Below are 21,638 nucleotides of genomic sequence, written 5' to 3'. Positions count from 1 at the left end.
ATTGAATTTTATTTCATCATTTTAAGATTTTTAGCATTCAAAATCCCATGTGTGTGGAACACGATAGGAAATTAATCTAGAGTGTTGACTTTCAATTTTATGGCTCAGGTAAATATGTACGTATTCGAGTAGAAAACTAGTCCACGATCATTGGCAATACATATTCACAGTACGCGAGCGTAACAAACCTAGGCAGCATAATGATCGGAGAAATAGAGGAGCAAAAATCTTAGTGGACTACCAGCTTTCTGTACATACGTAAGTGTAATACCTTCACGCTTTAAAGAAAGATTCGTCTAGAGGTGCATGCTACCTTATATATTTTAATCCTAGAGATTTCCTCTCTTGAATTACGACAATACGTCGGGGATGCTTTATTATTACAATATAAGTAAATCTGGCCAATCTCATCCGAAATATGATATTATAAAGTTAAAAAGGGAACTGAATAATTAAAACCACCAGGTGGCTGAGAATGGACGGCGTATTGTCATGCTTGAACCTGTGCGGTTGGCAAATCTTTATTTACCGGTGTTAATCAATAGTTCAATGATTTTCTGGGATGGGGTTTGTTTCCTCGTTTAATGCCATTATTCACCCTTCGCAGATTACCATCCACTCGATCCTTGTTCCATGTGTCACCTTGTTTCGTGATAAATTCATGTGTACATAGAGTGTGTGTTGGCATTACGTCGTTATGTATATTTGACTTGGATTGACTGTTCTAAGCAAGCCGTTGAGTTTGGTTTATTTTGAAAAAGGGCTGCAAAGACTTTGATTTTGGTTAGATCATTGTGCAAAGCGCATTATGTTTCTAATTGAAGCCATCACTTATACAAATAGCTTGTCATGCAAAGGAGTGCATTTTTAGGATTGCGTGGACATGTTAATTTTTTGCAAGCACCCTTTAGTCGAGGCCAAGCCAGCAGTGAGGATCAGAATTTGCCAAATATGAGGCCAACATTTAAATGAATTGCTGAACAGCTTTCGACTCTCCGGGTCGATGCAATTCATACGTAGTCCGTTTAAGCAGTCCAACGTATGCATTGCCTTCCTTAAAAAAAAGGATTGGGTCCCTGGGGAACTTAAGGGAATCCAATTAGGCTTTTCAAAAAGCCACAACGAACTAGTTGCTTATCATTTTCAGTTTTCACCCGTTTGTTGACCTTTAGTGAAAAAGCCATAAAACTCAATTTAATGTGGGTTCTCATTCGTTCAAACTCAAAAGTCATCATGGGCTAAGCTTGCACGGTAGTAAGAGAGGATAATGGGCTAGGGTCGTTTAGAATAAGCCGTGGTTGTTATTCAAATCGTCAATCGTTGCAAGGCTATCCGAAATCCTGAAATGTTGTGCCTTAAGTGTGTCTGGTTCGAGCTGGAGATAGTTGTGTATGGCAGCCATGAACGCATGCAATTCAATTACAGTTTTAAAGGAATCAATCTTGAACTGATTAAGATGTTCAACCCAGCAGTAGAACATATTTTTGACAAAGAACTCTCTAAAATGTTGAATTCATACCTATTATCCTATCAATCATATTTCGCATTTGAGTTCCACCACTCCTGCACGCTCGACTTCGACCAAATGATAAAACATAATATATTTGGGGTGCATTTCGGCCGATTTGTCTAGATGACAAATATTCAATTTACTGCAAACTCGCACTTGTAATCCATCTCAAACCAATCCAAAAAACCCGAGAAGCGATGCGGTGAAATTACAAGATTGAAGGAAAATGACAAATCACGCATATGCCATGAAAATGGATTTAATTTGAAGTGAATAAATACATACCTTTATCGCGCCTCTTGGCCAAGTCATTGCATAAGTCGTTGCAGAAAAACTATACAAATATGGTTATTTGGCTATTACCAATTTTCCATGTATTACTAGAAAACTAACTAACCATTGGTGTCTGGCTGAAACAACAATCTTAACTTACTCTTCTTCTGGCAATGGTGGACTACCTACATATGTACAGTCGACCGGTGAGACGTGGGCCTCGACAAAAAATGGACAGAGCACCGAGACGACTTCAACAACAACAATGATAATAATAATAACAACATCAACGACAACGACAAATGGAGAACCAACTACCAACCAAAACCACTAGTGGCTTGGGATGATAATCCTGCACTAGAATCCTGTTATCTTTGTTCCAAGATATTTTGGCAAATGTTTCAGATAAAGACCTAGTAGAAGCCCCCGGGACCAGCTCAACTGTTACTAGCCCCGTTACTGCTGCTGCCACTTGCACCACCAAAAGAAGCTCCCCATCATCCTCCTTCCGGAACGACGAGAGCACTAATAATAATAATTCCCTCGCCAGCAGTATCAAACCCAAGGCCTCAACCCCCAACAAATCGGGTTCCAAACAACCCGCTTGGAGTCAGGAACAACTCCAAGAGGCAATCTATTGCGTGATTACCCAAAGAATGCGATTCACGCAGGCCTCGACCCGATATGGGATTCCTAAAGGAACCCTTTATGACAACATTCTGGGGAAATCGAAACGGATGAAGGCTTTGGAAGAGATCTCATTGAGTCATGACCAAGAGATCTTGATTCTGGAGTTCTGTTGCGAGATCAGCTTGATGCCGTACAATCGGAGAACGAGCCGAAGTTTGAGATCCATCGTGTCATTTGTGGAAAAAATGATCAACGACTCAGTCACCATCGGCGAAGTCCACGATCCGCCCTTCAAATTCAGCCTTCGCAAAGGCTTTCGATGGTGGTGGGCTTTCTGCAAGAAGTACTCCATCATCTCCTTGTACTTTGACAACACTCACCCCTTGGGCGACGTTACGACAATTGATTTGGACTCGGATACATTCGCCGATTTGCAACTTTGGGAAGGTGGCCACGACGCCTTTCACCCGCCTCCCGCCCATACACGTCCCGTAATGTGTGGAGGCGCCCCGACCTCGATTCCTTTCTCATTCCATGCCCACGCCCACCTCGGCACCCCTCATCAGCATCCTCAGCATGATTTGTCGCATCTATACACGTCGTTTTTGAATGCTCATCACGCCTCTCACCCTTATCTTTCGACGGGATTGAACTATCCCCAAAACTTGAGTCTACCTCAGTCAAAAAAGACCTTGAAACATTTCAATGAGAATTGATGCCGCCGCCCTCCATGCATGGAACGCTCAACGAGTCAAACCGCAAACGCAGACAGTTCACACTTGTACGGTTTGTCAGTAAAATGAACCACCAGTCTCATCGACAACTGTACGTACAGCATGGAGATTTAGAAATCAGGCATGTCAAGTTCAAGAACGAAAGCCCTCTTATTCAAGGTACTTCATATTCAGATCCGTTCGTCTCAGACATCGACAAACTAACCCAAGCTCAAATTCCTCACCTTCAGCTATGTTTCATTGCATATTGGATAAACCTACGTAGAGTCAACCGTTAGTCAGAACTATTGTTGGTGAGATGCCAGAGCCCTGACCGAGCCTATGGAGGCTTTGACAAACACAATTGAATGAAGTGACTTGTTACCTCAATGAAAAATAGAGAGATCCCCATATCATGTTTTATTTTCTCCACATCATGCTTGCTTGTGCGTGTCGCATATTTTATTGTCTTCGCTTCATTTACATTGTACTCTTATAAATTGCTCCAGTCATGAATTATCAAACAGATGGAACAGAAAGTGTGCGTGGATCATCATCAATTTGTCCGACACAAATAAGCACTTGGCACTCAAATTTTGTAGCATTTTAATGTCAATCATCAACGATATCCCAAAGAAGGCAAATTTGGAAAATGACAAAAAAAATAATGCCGTTATTATTGTTGACAGCAACATTTGTATTATTAAAGCTGTCTTTCCAAGTGGCTTGAACGTGAAAAAGTGCATTTTACTTTAATTGTAATTTCTGCAGTGTTTCATTTCTTTCCCTCACGTTAACCCAACTCAAATTCCACGTTAGACCGAATTAATCTTCGCTCTTTTGAGACGTATTCAAGAGCGGTTTTATCGATAAAAACTAGCACGACGAATTTTCTCGAAAGCCAAATATGAAATTTCTAGGCACTTCTCAATGGGTTAACGCGATTATAGTCACTTATTGAAGGTCCCACAACCTACTGCGAACGTCTCGAGCAATATTCTCTTACTTCTTACAATAAACTAAGTAAACCCTAACTGCAATGACGCGATCGTCAAGAAAGGTGATGGAGAAAATCAATGTACCAATGGACTTCCACTTGCATTTTCTTATTCTCCAACTTTCTGATTTCAATGCCCATCCTGTTAAGGGCTATGATTGATTGAGAGGATAATAAAGCGTACTTTTTTAAGAATCCAGTTTTTGATCAAAATTTGAGTTCTAAATGGTTTCTTTTTGGAAACTGTAAAATGTTTTGGAGTAAAAGGTTATGGAAAATAAAGCGTCAAGGACTCAAATGAGCCTTCAGCAGGAACGAGTCGTTAGTTATGATTAACATGTGATTTTCATCACCGATCGTTTACGTATTGGTAAACGTTATTCTCCACCGATTAGTTGGCGGTGCTACATTTTTAAACTTAACCTAAACTTATCAAACCTAACCTAACCCAACACGATATTAACAGCCCTTAAAGCCTCTATCTAAACCTTTCTAACGGTTTGTCACAAATTTAAAAATGAGCACCGCCAACTAATCGGTGGAGAATAACGTTTATTTTACATATTCGCTAACTTTGAAATAAGGGTGACCAACCAATGGATTGGCTTACGATGCTCGTTTAGCCATTTTTGCACGTCTACTCTGATTTGCCAATCATGCTTCAGTTTCATGAGTTGGCTCATTCTGTAAACCTCAACGAGCAGGAAAGCTCTCTTTTTTTTATCTACAACGTATAACATTATTTGTTTATTGTATGGATAACTCAAGCACTCCTGAAGGTGCATAAAGAGTATTTGTCCTGTCATATGTTAAATGAAATTAAACCGAACAGATGGCATTTTTGAGTAAGATAAAACAGGGAAAGGGAAAACCAAGGGACTAGAAATCATGATAAATATCCACTACAATCGGTACTTCAGGTACTTCGAAGCATGCATCCAGGGATTCGAGCTTCCTCTTGAAAATTCCGAAAGGAGGGGTCCAAATCGTTCCAGGGAGCCAATATCCTTAGAGCGAAACACCAATTCCTAATCATCGTCCGAACCAATGGTTTCCTCAAGTTCCTCATGGCATGGTCTTGTTGGCACGTTGTTTCTCTGGTTTTAGAATTTTAAATGCAAGCTTGCTTGTTTCTGGTCGTCATCTCGTCCCCTCGTCATCTTGCTTTCTAATTTAATTATTCTTCAAACACGTCAGTGCCTCTGATGACGAACTTGATGAGCGGGAAGATGAATATTTTTTCTTTGCCAAGCATTAGTTTAATGAATAAATTAAATTTTCGACTGACAGCCCAGCCTCATGAGCTCAACAGACGAAGTGAGCCAACATTCATCCCACGGAAAGTATGTTAGTCGAAGAGATACTTACTAAAAAGAGAAGCTTTTTGAAGACGCCTGTAAAAAGTTTGCCCCTTTTCCCGCACCCAGATTTAAGGTAACCTCAACGTAAGGTTCCTCAACAAAAGTATGTACTTGGGTGAGACTGTTTCTGGCCTTGAGGTAACAGGCCTATGATTTCATTTCCTAACATATTGCTGAATGAATGGGTTCGCTTGAGATTCCCAATTGACAGGTTGACCAAAATCAAGCCTGAACCCCATGAATGTAGGAGGTACACTGTTATTATATGTTGTCACACCTTAGTGATAACTCAATATCATCATATCATCAAGAGTTTACCTAGCCTCCAATAACACCACGGTTGGTTTATGAAATTTCATGAAAAATAATTCAACCATTGACAGGCACTACATCATTTGTCTGTGATATCGATCTTCTATTTCTTTTTTATAACTCACTTTGATAACTCTTTTTATAAAACAAGGAAATAGTTCATTGACATCTTTTGGACGAGACTCGACATGATCATTTTGACGCGATGGAGTTTGTCAACAAATGTGCTAAATGACAACCTCAGGTAGCCTTTTGTTCCAGTGAGGCTGGTTTGGTTTTGTTTACGACCCGTAGATGAAACAAAGCGGCAATTACGAAAGTTTGAACTCGATCCTCATCAAACCAGAAAACACGGCTGAAGTTTTGCCAACATCATTGATCACTCGGAAATCTGCTCAGTCATAATAGAATGGTGATATTCCTACTGATGCAAAAAACAAAATAGGTTTGTGGATTCAAGTTGGTGAACCAGTGTCAATTGACTGCTTAGATTCCTTAAATTACAAAACTTTGTCTCATATTTATAAGTGTATTCCTCAATATTGTAGTATACGTACATAGGTGCCACACATGGGCAAGATCCTTGTTGTACTATACACACACAAATTACGTATGTGTGTGTGTTTGTATGTATGCTAGGTTATATAATATCATGTACGAAGTCCAGAGCTCTCTGTTTCTAGCTGAAGAAATAGGCAAGCTATCTTTTTATGGATATATAAACCGAGGATGCAAGTGTACGAGTATGTGCCTCATTTCCGATTCAAAGGGTTCGTTCGAGTGCTAGTTTCATGTTTCTTTGTAAAGAAAATGACAAAGAGATTCATCGATACAGATACGAGTCTTTGTGGTCGCCATAGCACGTTACTTTGGTTCATGTACGTAGGTAGTAGTTGTGAAAATGATTGACAAATCTCGAGCATCATTAGCACAAACAAGGCATGTCGGAGTGATTCATAATCATCAAATAGAGCCAACATGGTTCTAAATTGATCTAGAGAACATCATTTTTTCATCCGAATATGAAGCCACCAGCGTTTTGACGGGAGCCCTTGGTGGATGGAGCTAAAACTCGAACATACACTCACTCAGGCTCTCCCTCAATTCAACTAACTTGACATTCAAAATTTAATTACTTCAATTATATGGCAGGGTTTGAAATCTCATCCTTGCGTGTTTTTCTCTCGATGGAAATTCGAGATTACGGATAATTTGATCGTTAATTCAACAATAATATTAATAGGTGTTCATCAATGGAATCATAGCTCTTCAATTGTCCTGAATACTTGGATCATCACGTCGCTTGATCTTGATACACGTACCAAACATGTACTCGTAGGTGGTAGAAAACATGGCACATTTTGTGTACGCCCACACGCCCACGCCCACACCCAGAGCCCTGCTTGTTCTGGTATTTGGTATGGTAGACGGCAATAATCGTTCCAAAGGAGCTTCCTCTCATTCATACCGATAAATCTTCATGGACTTTGAAATTCGATATTTTTCCTTTTTAATTCATTATGGCTTGAGCAGGGGACTCTCAACTAAGGAATTGAATAGAGCCGTCAAATATGTAATCTAAAAGTGATGACCGGGAAATGAAAAAGGCATTGGATCGTGATTTCTAATTTGCTTGGAGGACCGTCGATTTTTTTTGCCATGTGGTCATTGGTATGTCGGCTATTGGGTCTCGTGAATAAGGCTTAAATCTTTTATGAGGAGCAGGAATAATACAAGGATACAAGGATCCCTAAAACAAAACGGAAATCAGTAACAATAAGTTCCCATTGAATGTCGGTATGTAAGTCTTCGTGGCAGACGGAAAGACCGAGCCTATCATTGAACACTATCATGGCTTTCAAATTGCTGCCTATTTCCTGAAGTGATTTTAAGCCATAGTCCATAAAAGAATTATCCTAAAGGGAAAAACTTGGAGGTTTACTCACTCTTAAAGCGTTAAGAGAGGCCAAATGCAAAAGCCAGGATAAAATACAACGCTCAAACGATGATTTCTCTCCAACGTTCAAAAGCACATGTGTGCCAGGTTTTCTGTACCGGATATTGGATGAAAAGTTTTAAATTACTTCAACACATTTGTTGACTAAGTGGTGTAAAAAATTCGCATCTGTCTAAAGAATTAGCCATCAAATAAAGTCTTTGAAGGGACTTCAAAGACGATCAGGACGTATTGGATTCAACTTCGATCATTGTCAACTGAACCACTTTTTGCTACGTGCATTGCCACCATCGCCTCTACCGCTTCAATAAAATTGTAATTTTGGACTATGTAGCATTATCTGGGTAGACATAGATAACGGAGAACTTAATTCTAATACGGGAAATAAACTAGTTGTACAAGATATACAAACCGTGCCACGGTTTAGAAATGAATTTGTCGCTGACTATTAATATATTGTATGAGATCGAGACCAACTTGAAATCTCGACTAGTCTGATGGACCGGAGGGCTCTCCTATGTTCCCATGTAATGATGTTTAACCCGCTGGATCCTTGTTCTCACTAGGTTCAAGCTCATGCTATCAGTATCAGCTTCAGTCAATGTGGCAAAAGTGTTGGAACCAGAATGCTTCAGCCCTTCAATCCATGCGCTATCGCGAGCGTGGCCCAATGAAGTCTTGGCGTCCGGAAACCATGGCCGAAGCCATTTGGTCCGTCCTGCAAGATGGCCTTTCCTTATCCCAAGCGGCCCGAAAACACGACATTCCCTATCCAACATTTGTGCTCTATGCCAATCGTGTTCATAACATGCTCGGACCCTCGGTTATGGACGGTTCACCCACCATTGGAGGTAAGTAAGGAAAGCACCAATAGGGCCCACGAAAGAATTTCCTCATTTCCTTTGGGTTTCCAAGTTCCAACCCAGACATTTGATCTCCATGTTTAATGTACACGTCATTCTCATTGCAGAGCTTCGCCCCAAAGGACGAGGACGGCCGCAGCGCATTCTATTGGGCAATTGGCCCGAGGAGCACGTGCGGCAGGTGATTCGGGCCGTGGTGTTCCGAGATGGAACCACCCCTACTTATGGGAATAGTCATATGGCCTCATCCTCCTCGTCTACCTTGGCCTCTAGAACCCCAGCCAACCAGCCACATTCGTCTCAAGGGAGGCGTTCACCCACTTTATCAATGCGTGGGTCACCCTTGAGCGCTGGTCGACGAGCCTCAGCTTCATCCACGACTTTGAGTCCAATAGAAGAGGCTGGTTCTGGCGCCGTGCCTCCTCCGGGTTGTGGCAACAATTTAAGCTCAGCCCAGGAGCAATTGGCAGCCCAGTTCCAGCAAATCTATAGCAACCACTTAAATCAATTTGCCCATTCACTGGGCTCATTCGGCGGTGCGCCCACGACCGGTCAACCTATGGTCAAACCGGAGAAAGAAAACCTTCTGCTCGACCACGGTTCGTTGACCTCGTTTCTGTCGCCTACCAACCATCCAAGCAGCCACAATTTTGAAGATGCCGATGATGAGTGTGATGGTCATAACGGGGAGACCATGATTCCGTCGCTGAGAAAACGAGACTTGAGAATCAATCCTTCGTCACAGACATCGATCGTGTCGGAGCCGGATGGAATCGAACATGCTCATTCGGAACGGCTTGCAAGCTCGCAGCTCAGCTCCTTTGAAGGAACTCAACATGGAAAGCGTGATTTAGACGAAAGTATCATAAAACTCCGCGAGAGAAGAATGAAAATGATGATGATGATCAAGGGACAAGAGGAGGGGGGCTGCAGTGAAAACCGCCCATTAGGATCTGGGACTGTCCAAACTTCGCCATGCACCTCCAGCACGACCAATAGCGCGAAGGGCGCCACTGACCCTCCTCGCACATCAATGGCGGCCAGTGAGGCTGTTGTTTCGGTTCAAATGAGCCACGATCCCATGAATCTAGCCAACTCTTCTTGGAACCATTGTTCGTCCAATGGAGCCAACATCAGCCCGCCCAGTGACGAAACAACCTGAACGGGGGGCCTTGGCCGGGTTGATCGGGGAAGCAATTGGCTTGGGAGTGAATTTTTACTACCCTGGTAACAAATTATCAACTTGAATCAGTATTTTGTTTACACATACCACTTACCCAACTAGTTGAACTCGTGTTTGTTTTTATTGCCCACCATTGATTTGACGAGACAGAAGAACTGTTTGTGTCCATCGTCTGATTCTGTATTTCCGTAAATATTGAGGGCTTATCACAACCTAAGCTGTGAGTCACGTCGCGCCATTCCTTTTCGTGTTATTCGTACCTTCTAATATACATTTTCGGGAACGTTGCTCACGGGGATGGGATGAACGGACTTGGCTTTGGCCTTAATCCCGAAAAGGTGAAAAAAAAATTACTTGCCCAATAGAACAGCTTTGAACGGTTTGTTTTCTCATTAAAAGTACGATAACAAAGCCTTAAATGTCCGACCCGTCTAAAAATGAACTACCAAACCGACATTGCAAAATATGCAAAACGGCCTTTTTTATACATTTTTGTGACCTTTTGCCCAAAGCTACGCTCTTTCTAATAAAAATTATCGTCAGGCACTCCACAAACCGTATACTAAAGACCAACGTTTTCAGTCCACATAGCTTCATTTGGTTCGGATGGTCTTAATTTCCCGCCCCTAATTAATGCACTGATGATTCAGCTGTTCAAGTCGAGTCAGAAATTGTTTCGGAATAAATCTAATTACGTCCTCTTAATCATGGTGTATATTTTCAATATACCATCATTACAAATCGAATAGGCAATAATAGATTTCTTTCTATTTAAACGTTTCTGAGACAGGAAAGCTAAAAAGAGGGGAGAGATTTCAAACAACCATAAAAACAGTCCGACCAGCTGTAGATCAAAACTTCTAACAAAAACATCATTTATGAGTTGGGTTGACACAGATCTCGACGCAAGAAGCCAGTGAATCACCAGGGCCCGTAAATCAACCTCAATCCTCACAATCCTGCCAGGATGTTCATACTACACCTCATACATGTTGATTGCTAACCAACCCTCCCCAGGGACCATTCTCATCGGATGAGACAAGACACGCACACCTTGGCCGGACCAATACAGTCGTTGTGGCAAAACGCTCCACACTGTTTGCAAATGATCATGGCCTTCACGTTGCACGCCACCGGACTTTGACCCATCGGATCCGAAGGCGGCTTCGGCAAAAGTGGAACGCCATGAGATTTCAACATGATCTGACTTCCGCCTTTGTTGCTGGACCGCGGATTGGCGATTTTCGTGACGGTCACTCGCGTGGGCGTCGAGCCACTCCGGATACTCGTGTGGACACCATTGCTAATTGGGGTTGGTATCACCTTGGCGTAAGTCAAAGGGCTTTCCGTTGACCTTATAGTTGTCGGAAACGGATTCACTTCCATGACGGGTGGGTGCATTGGCATCATGGACTGACGCGAAAGCACTGGCTCGATTTGAATCGACGACTGTGAGATGGGCACCGTGGGCAGATTGACAATATCAACGCTCGAGGGTCGGCTGATCGCAATCAGTTTGTTGTTTTCGTTGACTGGGGGAGCCGAAGAAGCCCGTGGGGGCAGCATTTGAACCATGGCCGGAGACTGCGATTGGGAGCGTGACATGCTGTTGATGACGGTAATCTTCGAGTTGTTAGGGATTTGGGAGGTGGGGACGGCGATAAACTGTCCATTACTGTTTTGAACCACCAACACCTTGCCTTGAAGATTTCCGATCGGTCCCTAGAAAACAAGAATATTTGGGATACTTTCTCGTTACCCTTGGGACGAAAAGTAACAATGTTTCAAAATATCCCCCACACACTTATGAATACGAAATCGTGATTTTCTATGAGTTCAAAGTCACTTCACAGTCTTTTTTTCTTAATCAATTGCTACAAGTAACAATCTAAGACAAGTGCTGTTACCTAAAAACAACATATGTGGCAATTTGAAACTGATTGGGCGGGCCAATTGAACAATTTGTTTCTTAAATCTTTGTGTCAGAAAGTAATCCTTGGTGACAAGGTGGATTCTAGATGAATACTATAAGGAACTAACAATTGCTTTCGTCCCAATCTGTAGAACTAAAATCATTCTTGTTACTCCATAGCTTTGATTTTAGTTTTGTCTTCTTATGAACAAAACCATATGTTCGTCCTTCTTATGGCACCATTTTTGGTTAAACATTTGTTACCATTTTTTTAACGTGTCTTCCACAAAGACACTTCGATTTGTGAATTACAGTACAAGTTGCTGTTGAGGTAAATATTAATGTTGGCTCTCTCCGTGAAGGAAATGTAAGAATTAATGACGGCAGTGATATTGGAGCGGGAATATCCTTCAAATGAGACACCCAGTCTCAGATGACAGGCCGAGCGAGAGAGCTGCCGTCTGACTTGTTAACCATCATCAATGTATACCCTGAATAGTTAGTATAATATAGCTAATGAATCGGTGATAAAATGCGAGATTGCAGATAGATAGTTCAGTTGAAGATTGTGAGGTGCCATTTCAGTAAATAAATGTATCGTGTACTTCGGCAAGAGTCTGGTGTGCTTCAACAATCTCAATTGCTTCCACTGTAAACTTTTACGAAGGCTTGAGGATTTAATATTTTGTTTGTCTAGTGCCTCAATTCCATAATAAAAAAAAGCGTTGTAGATGGCAACATTTATACATAGTTAACATAAACACACTTACAATAGTTAATACATATTTATGATAGTACCACAAGAGACAGGATTGAGCAAATCCCGCCAGTCTAAGCAAAATCTCGTCCCGGAGGATTTCCGGACAAGTTTTCCCGGCGGGTTTTTCGGGATAACTTATTTTTTAATGGCTCATGTTGCCGGAAGTTATGTAATGACTTTACCGCTGAAAATCTTGAAGTCAGTTCATTACTTAGTTATTTATAAGTTCATTACAATTAGCTCTACTGCAATAACCAAGATTTTCATCATTTACCGTTACCCACCTGTCTATGTACTATCTGTGATTCCCCCTCTTTCATTTTTTCATGTGCACTGAACCAACTCTAGTCATCTTTGCTGTGATATCACAATCTAGTCCACTATTTTATCAATCTTGACCACTTCATTCCTTTACTCTTGCATCAATTTTTGTATGTTGTTTAAACATAGTTTTATACATTTATATATCAGGGGTTGCTTACTTTCTCCTTCAGGTCTGCAGTGCCAACTAAAGGTCTGTTTCTTAAAGCTCGTACCTCGGAGTGAGGGACTTGGATGTTACCAAGAATGAACATTCACCCACCACTTTGGTGAGTGGATTTTCATACCGGTTAACGTCCAAGCCCCTAACTCCGAGGTACCAGTCCCGAAAATTGGCCTCGAAAATCTCGTCCGGGCATTTGGGAGGGATGTCCGGAATTACCCCATGACTAACCCTGACAAGAGAAGCTAGTGACGTGACACTAGTAATAGAATATGGACGCAGGGTGAACTTGCTCAGATACAAAAAAGCCATAGCAACCGATCACTGTTTGACACGAATTCAAATCCGTCAAGTTTAAGGCTCAGGATCATGGAATATAAATATGCAAAGTAATTCTTGTTACAAAACGTATTCCCTAATTACATCTGAACAGATATTCCCATCTCTTTATCCTAATCAAATTGAAAGCCTCAGTGACTGATGTAATGAACGTAAAATGAAAAAGTGGCTAATTAATGCACGATTTCTTACCTTGAAAACAAATTGCTGCTGCTGCTGCCCGTGATTACTCGCGGTTGGCGAGGGCGTGGCGGATCCGGTAGGAGTGGGACGATGGCTATCTCCACCAGAGGAAGGAGCCGGTGAGATCGTTACACCCGAGAGCGAGATGGGCGATGACGGAGCAGTTCGAGGGGATTGAGCACTTGTCAACTCGTGAATCATCTCGGGAGATGTGATGGGTACTGGCTGCATCGGCAGCTGGAACTGAGTCGGTAAAGGGGTACCACTATTCACAGCATTGGAAATTGGATGATGCACTTGAACAGATTGCTGCGGTTGTTGCTGTTGGGGTTGATATATCTGTTGTTGTGGCGGTGGTTGTTGATGTTGTTGTTGCTGCTGTTGTGGCTGTTGTGGCTGAGGGGAGTGCTGTTGTAAAATCACGGTGCCCGTTGGGTGATGATGATGGTTGAACTGACTTTTAGGTACATAGATCGTCTTGACGCCCCCAGAGACGCTCACAGGCAGAGGTTTTTGAAAAACATCTGTTGACTGCGTACTGGGCGCGATGGACGTGGTGAACGACAATTGAGCAGAAGACAAAGGCTCTTGAGGCAGAGATAAAGTCGTGGGTAAAGGAGTGTTGGGTTTACTGACAATGCTGGTGGGGGTAAGAGTGGTGACGGGTGTTCCCTGACGGGAGGATTGGAGCACTACTTGGTGATGAGAAATGGGATAGTGTTGGTTGGAGTGGGTCGGACGAATAGTCACACGATTGCCAAAATTGGCTACAGACGTCACCGGAATCAAACGACTGGGTGGCGGACTTGAACCAGGAGAGAGCTTGCGTATCACAACGTGACTCCCATTGGGAGATGACGAATTTCGCAAGAGAACGCGTTCCTGAAATATTGGAAAAATGTTGTGGATCATTTATGGTATTTCCAAGGGTGCGGGGAGGCTCCAGTATATCGCTTACCATTGTATTATTTGCCGACATAACAGGAGATGATAGGGCTTGACTACCGCTAGACAACCGAACTAACTGCTGATGCTGTTGAGTACCATTGGAAGAGCTCACAACCACAAATGTTCCCGGTACAGGAGCACTCGAGGCCCGGGGTGGAGGTTGATTGGCCATCTCCAATGGCGATCCCACGGTAGACACAGAGCCCCCCGGTGTTTGGCTCACCATTACTGATGGAATCGAGGCGAGTGTTCCAACTGTCTTGCCACCCGCCGATGCTGGGCGGGGTAACATCTGTGCCGTCTGAATAGTGGGTAGGTGAAGACGAATCTGATTTCCAGATTGAACCGTGCCACTATTGGTCGAGCTCACCACCATCTGGTGCGTCATTGGGACCAACGGTCGTAGTCCTCTTATCACGTGTGCGGGGCGAATATTTCTCGTCCCATTTTGAACATTAGCAGATACAACCACAGGGCCGAAATTCATCACACTCGTCGGAGGAGCCGAAACTCGAACGATGTTTGGAGCAATGGATGGGCGGAGCTGAGAGTCCATGGATTTCTGCACAGCTGCCTTGCAAATCTCGTACGATCGTTCCAGGTTCACCCCTCCCTCGGGTTGTCTGAATTTGTTAATTATCGTAGTTGGTCGGGTCTGAAACAAAAACAAATGTAAGAATCCAGACGATTTTGAAAATAGATATGAGGACGGAACAAATATCGAATGTACACTCACGTTGGACACTGTCTTCACCATCTTGGAGATACTTTTGGGCAAAACAGACGGATCAACTTCTGACATTGGAATCTTGAGCCCCAACTCCTTGGAAACCGAGTTGGGCGAGAGAGATCCTAACGAAATGGACACACTTCTTTGGGCCGGAACGAGGGCTTTAGAGGGGGCATTCATCGGAGGGTGGTCATCCAAAGCCGTGGCGGTCGGGCTGCTCGCTTGAATGATGGGCGTTAAAGTGACCGATGACACGGATTCAGGATTGGGAAACTCGGGCGTCGAGGATCTTGAGGAGAGACTTAGAAACGGAGAATCTGGGGTACCATTGCCGGATGAGGCTGGAAGAGGGGCAATCACTACGCCTCCACTGCGGCTTACAACCGTAGTGCTCACTGGCAACATCTCGAAAGATGAAGGAGGCGTTTCGGGGGCAAACGGGGGTATCGAATACGACGAATGGACAGAGGCATTGTCATCAATTATTGTAGCAGGAGTTGAGGCGTCATCATCTAAAATGTGATCTTCAATGACCGGTTCCTCTATCACAGTACCCACCGTCTCGTCTTGTGGAATCTCGACGGTATGATCCCCGAGTTGCGACACGAATTCTTCCCCCAGCTCCAGATCACTCGAAGGCACAAGATCCAAACTGGATTGATCTGGCGTTTCAGAGTGGCTTGGCACTGGCGTGGGTTGTATCTCTGATTCGATCGCTACCTCTTCAAGTACAACGGATTCAAGTCTCGGTTTTTTGACCGCGGAACAAGCGTCTTGTACGATTTCAACAACTTTATTGACACTGCTGTCGACTTCGTCCACGAAATCACTGGCTGAGGTTCCATCACCGGAGGATGACATGCTCGGCCTTTTGGTGCTAGTTGACGAACTTCGCGAGGAGGTTGAGGGGGCGGGCGTGTCTGATTTTTCTAAAAGATGCTCAAATCCAGGAACCAGTAGGAGATCAGTGGATGTATCGTATTCATTCCGACAACCCCAAATTGGTTCGAAGTGCTTCACTTTCCAGGGGTCCAACTTGGATCGCTCACGTTCGGTTTCGAGCTTACTTCTTTGGACTGTGTCGGGGGTGAGCTCACCTTTACATAATGCCTCGCGCCATTCTTGGCAGGCTTTGGCGAAGAACTCATTATTTAAGCTGGAATGACTCAGTCTAGAATAAAAGGATGACGAACCAATTAAGAAGCTGGCAATGGCACTCGATTACGATAAGTAATACCTGAGCGAATGGCTTTTGGGATCGACAATCGTGTCCACTTTGGGAAGGAGGTGCATCAATCGATACTGGTAAAGGGGCGGCAGTTTTTGGAATGTGCCTTTATTCAAGAGAGTTCGGAGATTAACTTGACCTAATATTGAATCGGGGCTCTCCAAATCGATGTTGCCCTCACGAACGAGTTGCAAGGCGGCGGAGGCCGAGAGCTTCTTGGAAACCTTTTTTCGAACTTTGGACAACGAAAATCCAGGTATCGACGCCAAGACCTCCCTCATATTTCTGGTGGCCAGGCTCATTTCGTTGTCATCAGGCCGATACAAAATTTCAATATCTAGAAACGCATAATGGAGAATCATAGAACACCAATTGGTTAGGCGGGGAAACTGCATCTTGAATTTTAGGCCAGTCCCACCATCCACACGTACCTCCATTAGGGTTGACACTGTTTCGACGGGCCATGGCCCTTTGCACAGGCATGGTGACACCGGCAGCCACATTGGTGCTCTTCTTACGACGTTTGGCCTGCTGCTTCAAGGCTGTCATTGCCCGGAGCGCCCGTTTGGGCCGGAGGTTGCGCCCAGGTGCAACTTGATCGTGGACCGTCCCAACGGCGGCGTGGACGGGCGAGTGTGCTTCCGGGGTGAGGGTGCCATCCAAAACCCGAGGATTGGGGCCGCTGGCGACCGCGGATTGAACTTGGGCCCGAACGCGCGGTGAAAGGCGCGGGGAAGCGCGTTTAATGGGCGGGGTGGCGGACGCCGCGGTCATGCCCGCACCTGAAGGCGTTCCGGTCATGGCTACGTCGATAGCAATAGGACTGGCCACGGCGACCGAAAGGGGACTGGCCCGACTGAGGGGCGGGGGGTAAGATGAACCGGGTGGGTCCAAGAACGTCTCGGGCTCGTCAAAGACAACTTCAGCCCGGGCGATATCTTCCTCGAGCGAGTATTGAGGAGGAGACACGGTCCCCGGGTCGGGTGGGTCCGGATCCATGGTCTAGATTCGGGCAGGACTAACGCAGGCTGCGAAACCCAGGCGAGCGGACCTGAAAATGAAATTAGAGTCTGAAATGAGTCAAGCGTGGTGGCCAATGGACGGGCGGCCGCTGGCCAGGCTCGGGGTGACGTGAGTCTCCATCGTTCAGTGGACCCGCCTAAATTAGGCCGTTGAGTCAGGCCATTGTACGTACACCTAAGCTCAGAGCGGTCCAGACCATAGTGAGTGATCCAAGCTGGTCCAAGCTGGTCCAAGCTGGTCCAAGCCAAGCCTGAAGAAAAGGAGTGAACCCGAGGAGGAACCCAAACCAGTCTCCATCAGTCCAGCAGAGAGGGGGGATCCAACCCGCCCAGGAAAAACCCAGGCTGCTGGCTGGACGGACACCCGAGCGGGCAGAGAGGCCTACCTGGATCGAAAGCGTGTGGACAGGAGGCGTGTCCTCTGGGGGCCCAACCCGACAAGTGCGGCGAGTCGGTCCGGATGGCCGGATGGCGTCTACATAATGACCATGGGCGGCGGGACCCACCAGACTGAGGCGGATCAGCGTTTGACTAGTTCACCGTGGGACTCAGGGCTCCGGGAGGCCAGCCCACTGGAACCGTGGGCGGAAGCAAGCCGTGTTTTCGTGATGGGGGTCTAGTTGAGCTACGGGTTCCAGACCTTGGGATGACAAGGCGGGCCAGCAAGCCAGCCAGCCAGCCAGCCAGGAGGGAGAGAGGGAGGGCGGCTTCGTTGGAGGTCGGAGATCGGAGCCTGGAGGTTGGTGTTTAAAGGTTGAGTTCGATGAGCTGAAGTTGCCGAGTTGTGGCTGTGTCTCTGCTGTGTCTCTGCTGTGTCTCTGCTGTGTCTCCAGTTGTCTTCTTGTCTTCCCTCGGTCGCCCGTTCCGACCGTTCCGTCCTGTCCTCCGTTCTTCCTTCCTTCCTTCCTTCCTTCGTGCCTCTTTCCTTGTGTGTCACTCCCGCTGCCTGCTCTATCTCTCTTTCTCTCTCTCTCTCTCTTTCTTTCTTTCCGTCTGCTTCTCTAACTGGCTCTCTCGCGCTCTCGCTCCTGGGTTCGCCCCTCGCTCCTGCCTGGCCTCCTTGGTCTTTGCTGAGCTGGCCCTGGGGTCTAACCCAGCCCAACTAGTCAGGGCTGAAACCACCGCCTGCCGCTCAGTCCCGGCTGGGCTTCTAACAGCCTCAGCCGGCAAGATTGAGCCGAAGCGGTTTAGGCTGACTAGGCTGGAGCTTGCCACCGACCATGTAAAGACTTAAAGCTTAGCTTAGCGCGAGGAAAATTGCGAACGCTGGCCTTCATCAGCTGGAAGATGCATTTTGGTGTACAGTGACTCATGCTTTTTCATTGGCCAGCGTGGCCGGATTCTGATTGAGTTTGTCACTGATTGGGTTCGTTGAAGACCCAGCGATTGTAGGTCGTTGCTACTAATCAGGCAGTCACCCTCCTCTTTTTGGGTGTGCAGAGTTGTTGACATATAATCCATTTTCCTCTCCACTGAGGTCGGTCCAATGCCAGATCTGGTCGTTGTATGATCGGTGGACCTTGCCCTTCGTCTGGACCGAGTCCGTAGCGGGTTCTTCACTGAGTTTAGAATGGCTCGGCCCGGGTCTGACCATACCGTTGGCGCTTCCAACTTTAGGTAAATCGGCGTGACCCTGCCGGATTCCACCTGCTAAGCCCATTGCCCCCTTCCTGGCATTTACTGCGGGTCCAGGGACTCAATCGGAGGTTACACCGTGCTTCTGGCATTATTTTTCCTTCATAAAGCAGACTATTCAAAGTCTAATGACATAGATCTGGAATTGAAGAACCTCAGATTGGCCACTTTATTAGACCGGCACCCCAAGCTCCTTCTTCAAAGTAGTGCTCATCTGAGACAGAATTTTGCCAGGGCCTGCTGGACTTTGTTGTCACCGGCCTCCAGCCAATAGGAGCGCTTCGTTTCCATCCGGTCCCACCGTGTGGTCCATTTATCCTCTAGAGTTCCTTGACCCGGCACGGCCACAGTCCACCCAGTGTGGCCATCATCATTTTTATCCATTAAATTGTGCTCCAAAAGCTGATTAATGGTAAGTTAAAAAAAGTGGGGCATCATAAGTCTAAAAAGAAAAATGCATTTTCTGGACCTAATGATGTAGTGTCTGTCAATGGTTGATTCTTTTTAATGAAATTAAATGATTTTTTAATGAAAACAAAAAAAACCGTGGTGTTATTGGATGATAGGTAAACTCTTGACGATATTCCAATGGAATATCCGAGTTATTGCTTAGGTATGACAACATATAATAACAGTGTAGCTCCTACATTCATGGACTTCAGGCGTACCAACGAGTTTTCATCATCTTTTTACATGAAATTGTACTAAAACAGCTAATGGTAAGTTTAGAAAAAGTGGCATTTTTGAAGTTGGTCACCAAAAACTTGTGAAACTGCGCTTTCCCTAGAATTATTTGTTGGATATGATCATTTCAAAAGTGTTGGCACGTTATCAATCATACGGTATGCAACCTCCTATTAAATGATATTGACAAGTCATAATTGTTCGGAATTTTACCCATAGAGAATTTGAAACATCTCCCAGAAGAGTCGATGGCTTATTCATTGTGTCAAAGTACTTGGGCAATAAATTGTTCATCTGATAAGCTCTTCATAAAGTCTGTCATCTTAAAGGTTACTTTTAATGATAATACCATAGTAGGGGTTGGTTAGAAATGCCTAAACACATATTGTCATTTATAAGCCCACATGGTTATAAGGAACAACTTGCGTTTTTTACTCTAAGCAAGGATTTCCAGAAAAGTACTTGGTACCATTAATAAAAATGAATGCTCGATTTGAATCGAGCAATCAAGGATTGAAACTTATCCCAGTCTGACTTAAAAGACACTTATAGATCAACGCCTATACATTATTCCCTTTGAACATTTGAGGGTAGCAAACAAAACAATGGACGAGACTGACTCTTAGATTTCATCGGGATTCTCGAGGGCTTGAACATGTATTTTATTTTACCCTTACTCGCTCAGATTTGCAAAGATGACTGGACTAGATTTCATTAATATATAATAACAATAGGATGGGTTAATTAAGAAAACATAATCAGTTAAGGATGCCTCTATGACTGGTCTTGTTATTCGTCGAAGGGAGGTTCATTAACAGACAAAACTACTCTTGAGTTGCTTCTGGAAAGTTGGCCTCAAAACCCACGTTAGTTGGTAAGGCTTAAGAGGCTCCCCTAGGCATCACACTCACTAAGTAGATCCTTGGATAGCTTTCATCATAGACATCACGATTACAACAACGTGCCAGCAAATTGAATGATAAGCCTTTGGGGTCACTGCATGCAGTAACAGATACCTTTCATATCCTCGTTAAATACTGCACAATCCAACCGCTTTAGTCTCCCCTAATACATGAGCTTTTTCATTCCTGAAATGTTTCTAGTAAAACGTCTTTGGACCTGTTTGACTTTCTGCAAACTTGCTAAACTAGGTGTAGCCTAAATAGACAAAGCATATTCTAGATGTGGCTAAAAGATCGACCTGTGCAGATTTAGCATTGTGTACTATCTCTGGAGTTAAACGTCCCATAGATCCAACCACATGTTTGAAAAGCTTTGGCTACCTTCAACTGGATATGCGCATTGAACTTTCCATTATCTTGGAGGAATCTACCTAAACCCTTCTAGGACGAGACTCATTCAATATCATTACAACCCTTTACCAAGAAATTGCTCTCTTCTGAGACGCTTTATAAAACGGACTTGGAGACAAGTTGACCGACCGCTTTTTTAAAAACGAAACTTTGAACGGGTTATGATTCACGGCTGAATCTCCACACGATTTCTTTCGTGAAATGAGGTTGCGGTTATGATGAGGCTCAAGTTGCAATTTTCGTTCATGTGGTGGAAACATTTAGCCGAAACAGAGGAAACCTCTCTTCAAGCTGACCTCTAGAGGTGTCGAAATTACCTCGATTGCGTAAAGATGCAATCATGTCCCGCCCATTCAAGTATGTTGTTGGGATATTGAAATGGAATTATCAATGCCTTATAATTGTGATGCAATTGTTTGTACCTTTTCCTGCACTTTCAAGATAATTTGCAAAAAAGGGGAATCAGCAAAATTTGTGATAAGCTGTGCAAATGTTCGAATTTTTTTTGACATGTTACCAGGGCAGTAATAACGAAATTACAATTAACGAAATGACAGTGATTTCTTCCTTTTTTCAAAAAGGAACTGTAATTCCATTACAT

The 21,638-nt window shown here is 44.4% G+C and overlaps 2 protein-coding genes and 1 long non-coding RNA gene across 4 annotated transcripts in view; 2 read left to right on the top strand and 1 right to left on the bottom strand.

The window, feature by feature from the left end:
* LOC131885685 (protein bric-a-brac 1-like) overlaps positions 1-10,504 on the top strand; it is a 28,885-nt gene extending 18,381 nt beyond the window's left edge. For both annotated transcript variants that reach the window (XM_059233808.1, XM_059233807.1), the window contains exons 4-5: positions 8,320-8,604; positions 8,724-10,504. In XM_059233808.1, coding sequence (XP_059089791.1) covers positions 8,320-8,604; positions 8,724-9,778 — 1,340 coding nt within the window. In that variant the 3' untranslated portion in view covers positions 9,779-10,504. The remainder of the gene's footprint in view (positions 1-8,319; positions 8,605-8,723) is intronic.
* On the top strand, positions 3,138-3,558 carry LOC131885691 (uncharacterized). The gene is made up of 2 exons (XR_009373860.1): positions 3,138-3,306; positions 3,378-3,558. It is a non-coding gene; the product is annotated as an uncharacterized LOC131885691 (long non-coding RNA).
* Positions 10,496-17,950, bottom strand: LOC131885684 (polycomb protein Asx-like; the record flags this gene model as incomplete). Its single annotated transcript, XM_059233806.1, is given in 7 exon segments — positions 10,496-11,521; positions 13,487-14,359; positions 14,436-15,080; positions 15,162-16,326; positions 16,393-16,720; positions 16,815-17,434; positions 17,792-17,950. Coding segments are annotated over 6 exon segments (4,275 nt in total). The 3' UTR covers positions 10,496-10,825.
* Between the last annotated feature and the right edge of the window lie 3,688 nt (positions 17,951-21,638).

Source organism: Tigriopus californicus, chromosome 8 (genome assembly GCF_007210705.1).
Source record: "Tigriopus californicus strain San Diego chromosome 8, Tcal_SD_v2.1, whole genome shotgun sequence".
NCBI lineage: Eukaryota > Metazoa > Arthropoda > Copepoda > Harpacticoida > Harpacticidae > Tigriopus > Tigriopus californicus.
Note: the sequence above shows the minus strand (reverse complement) of the source record. Positions and strands in the feature narration are given on the sequence as shown.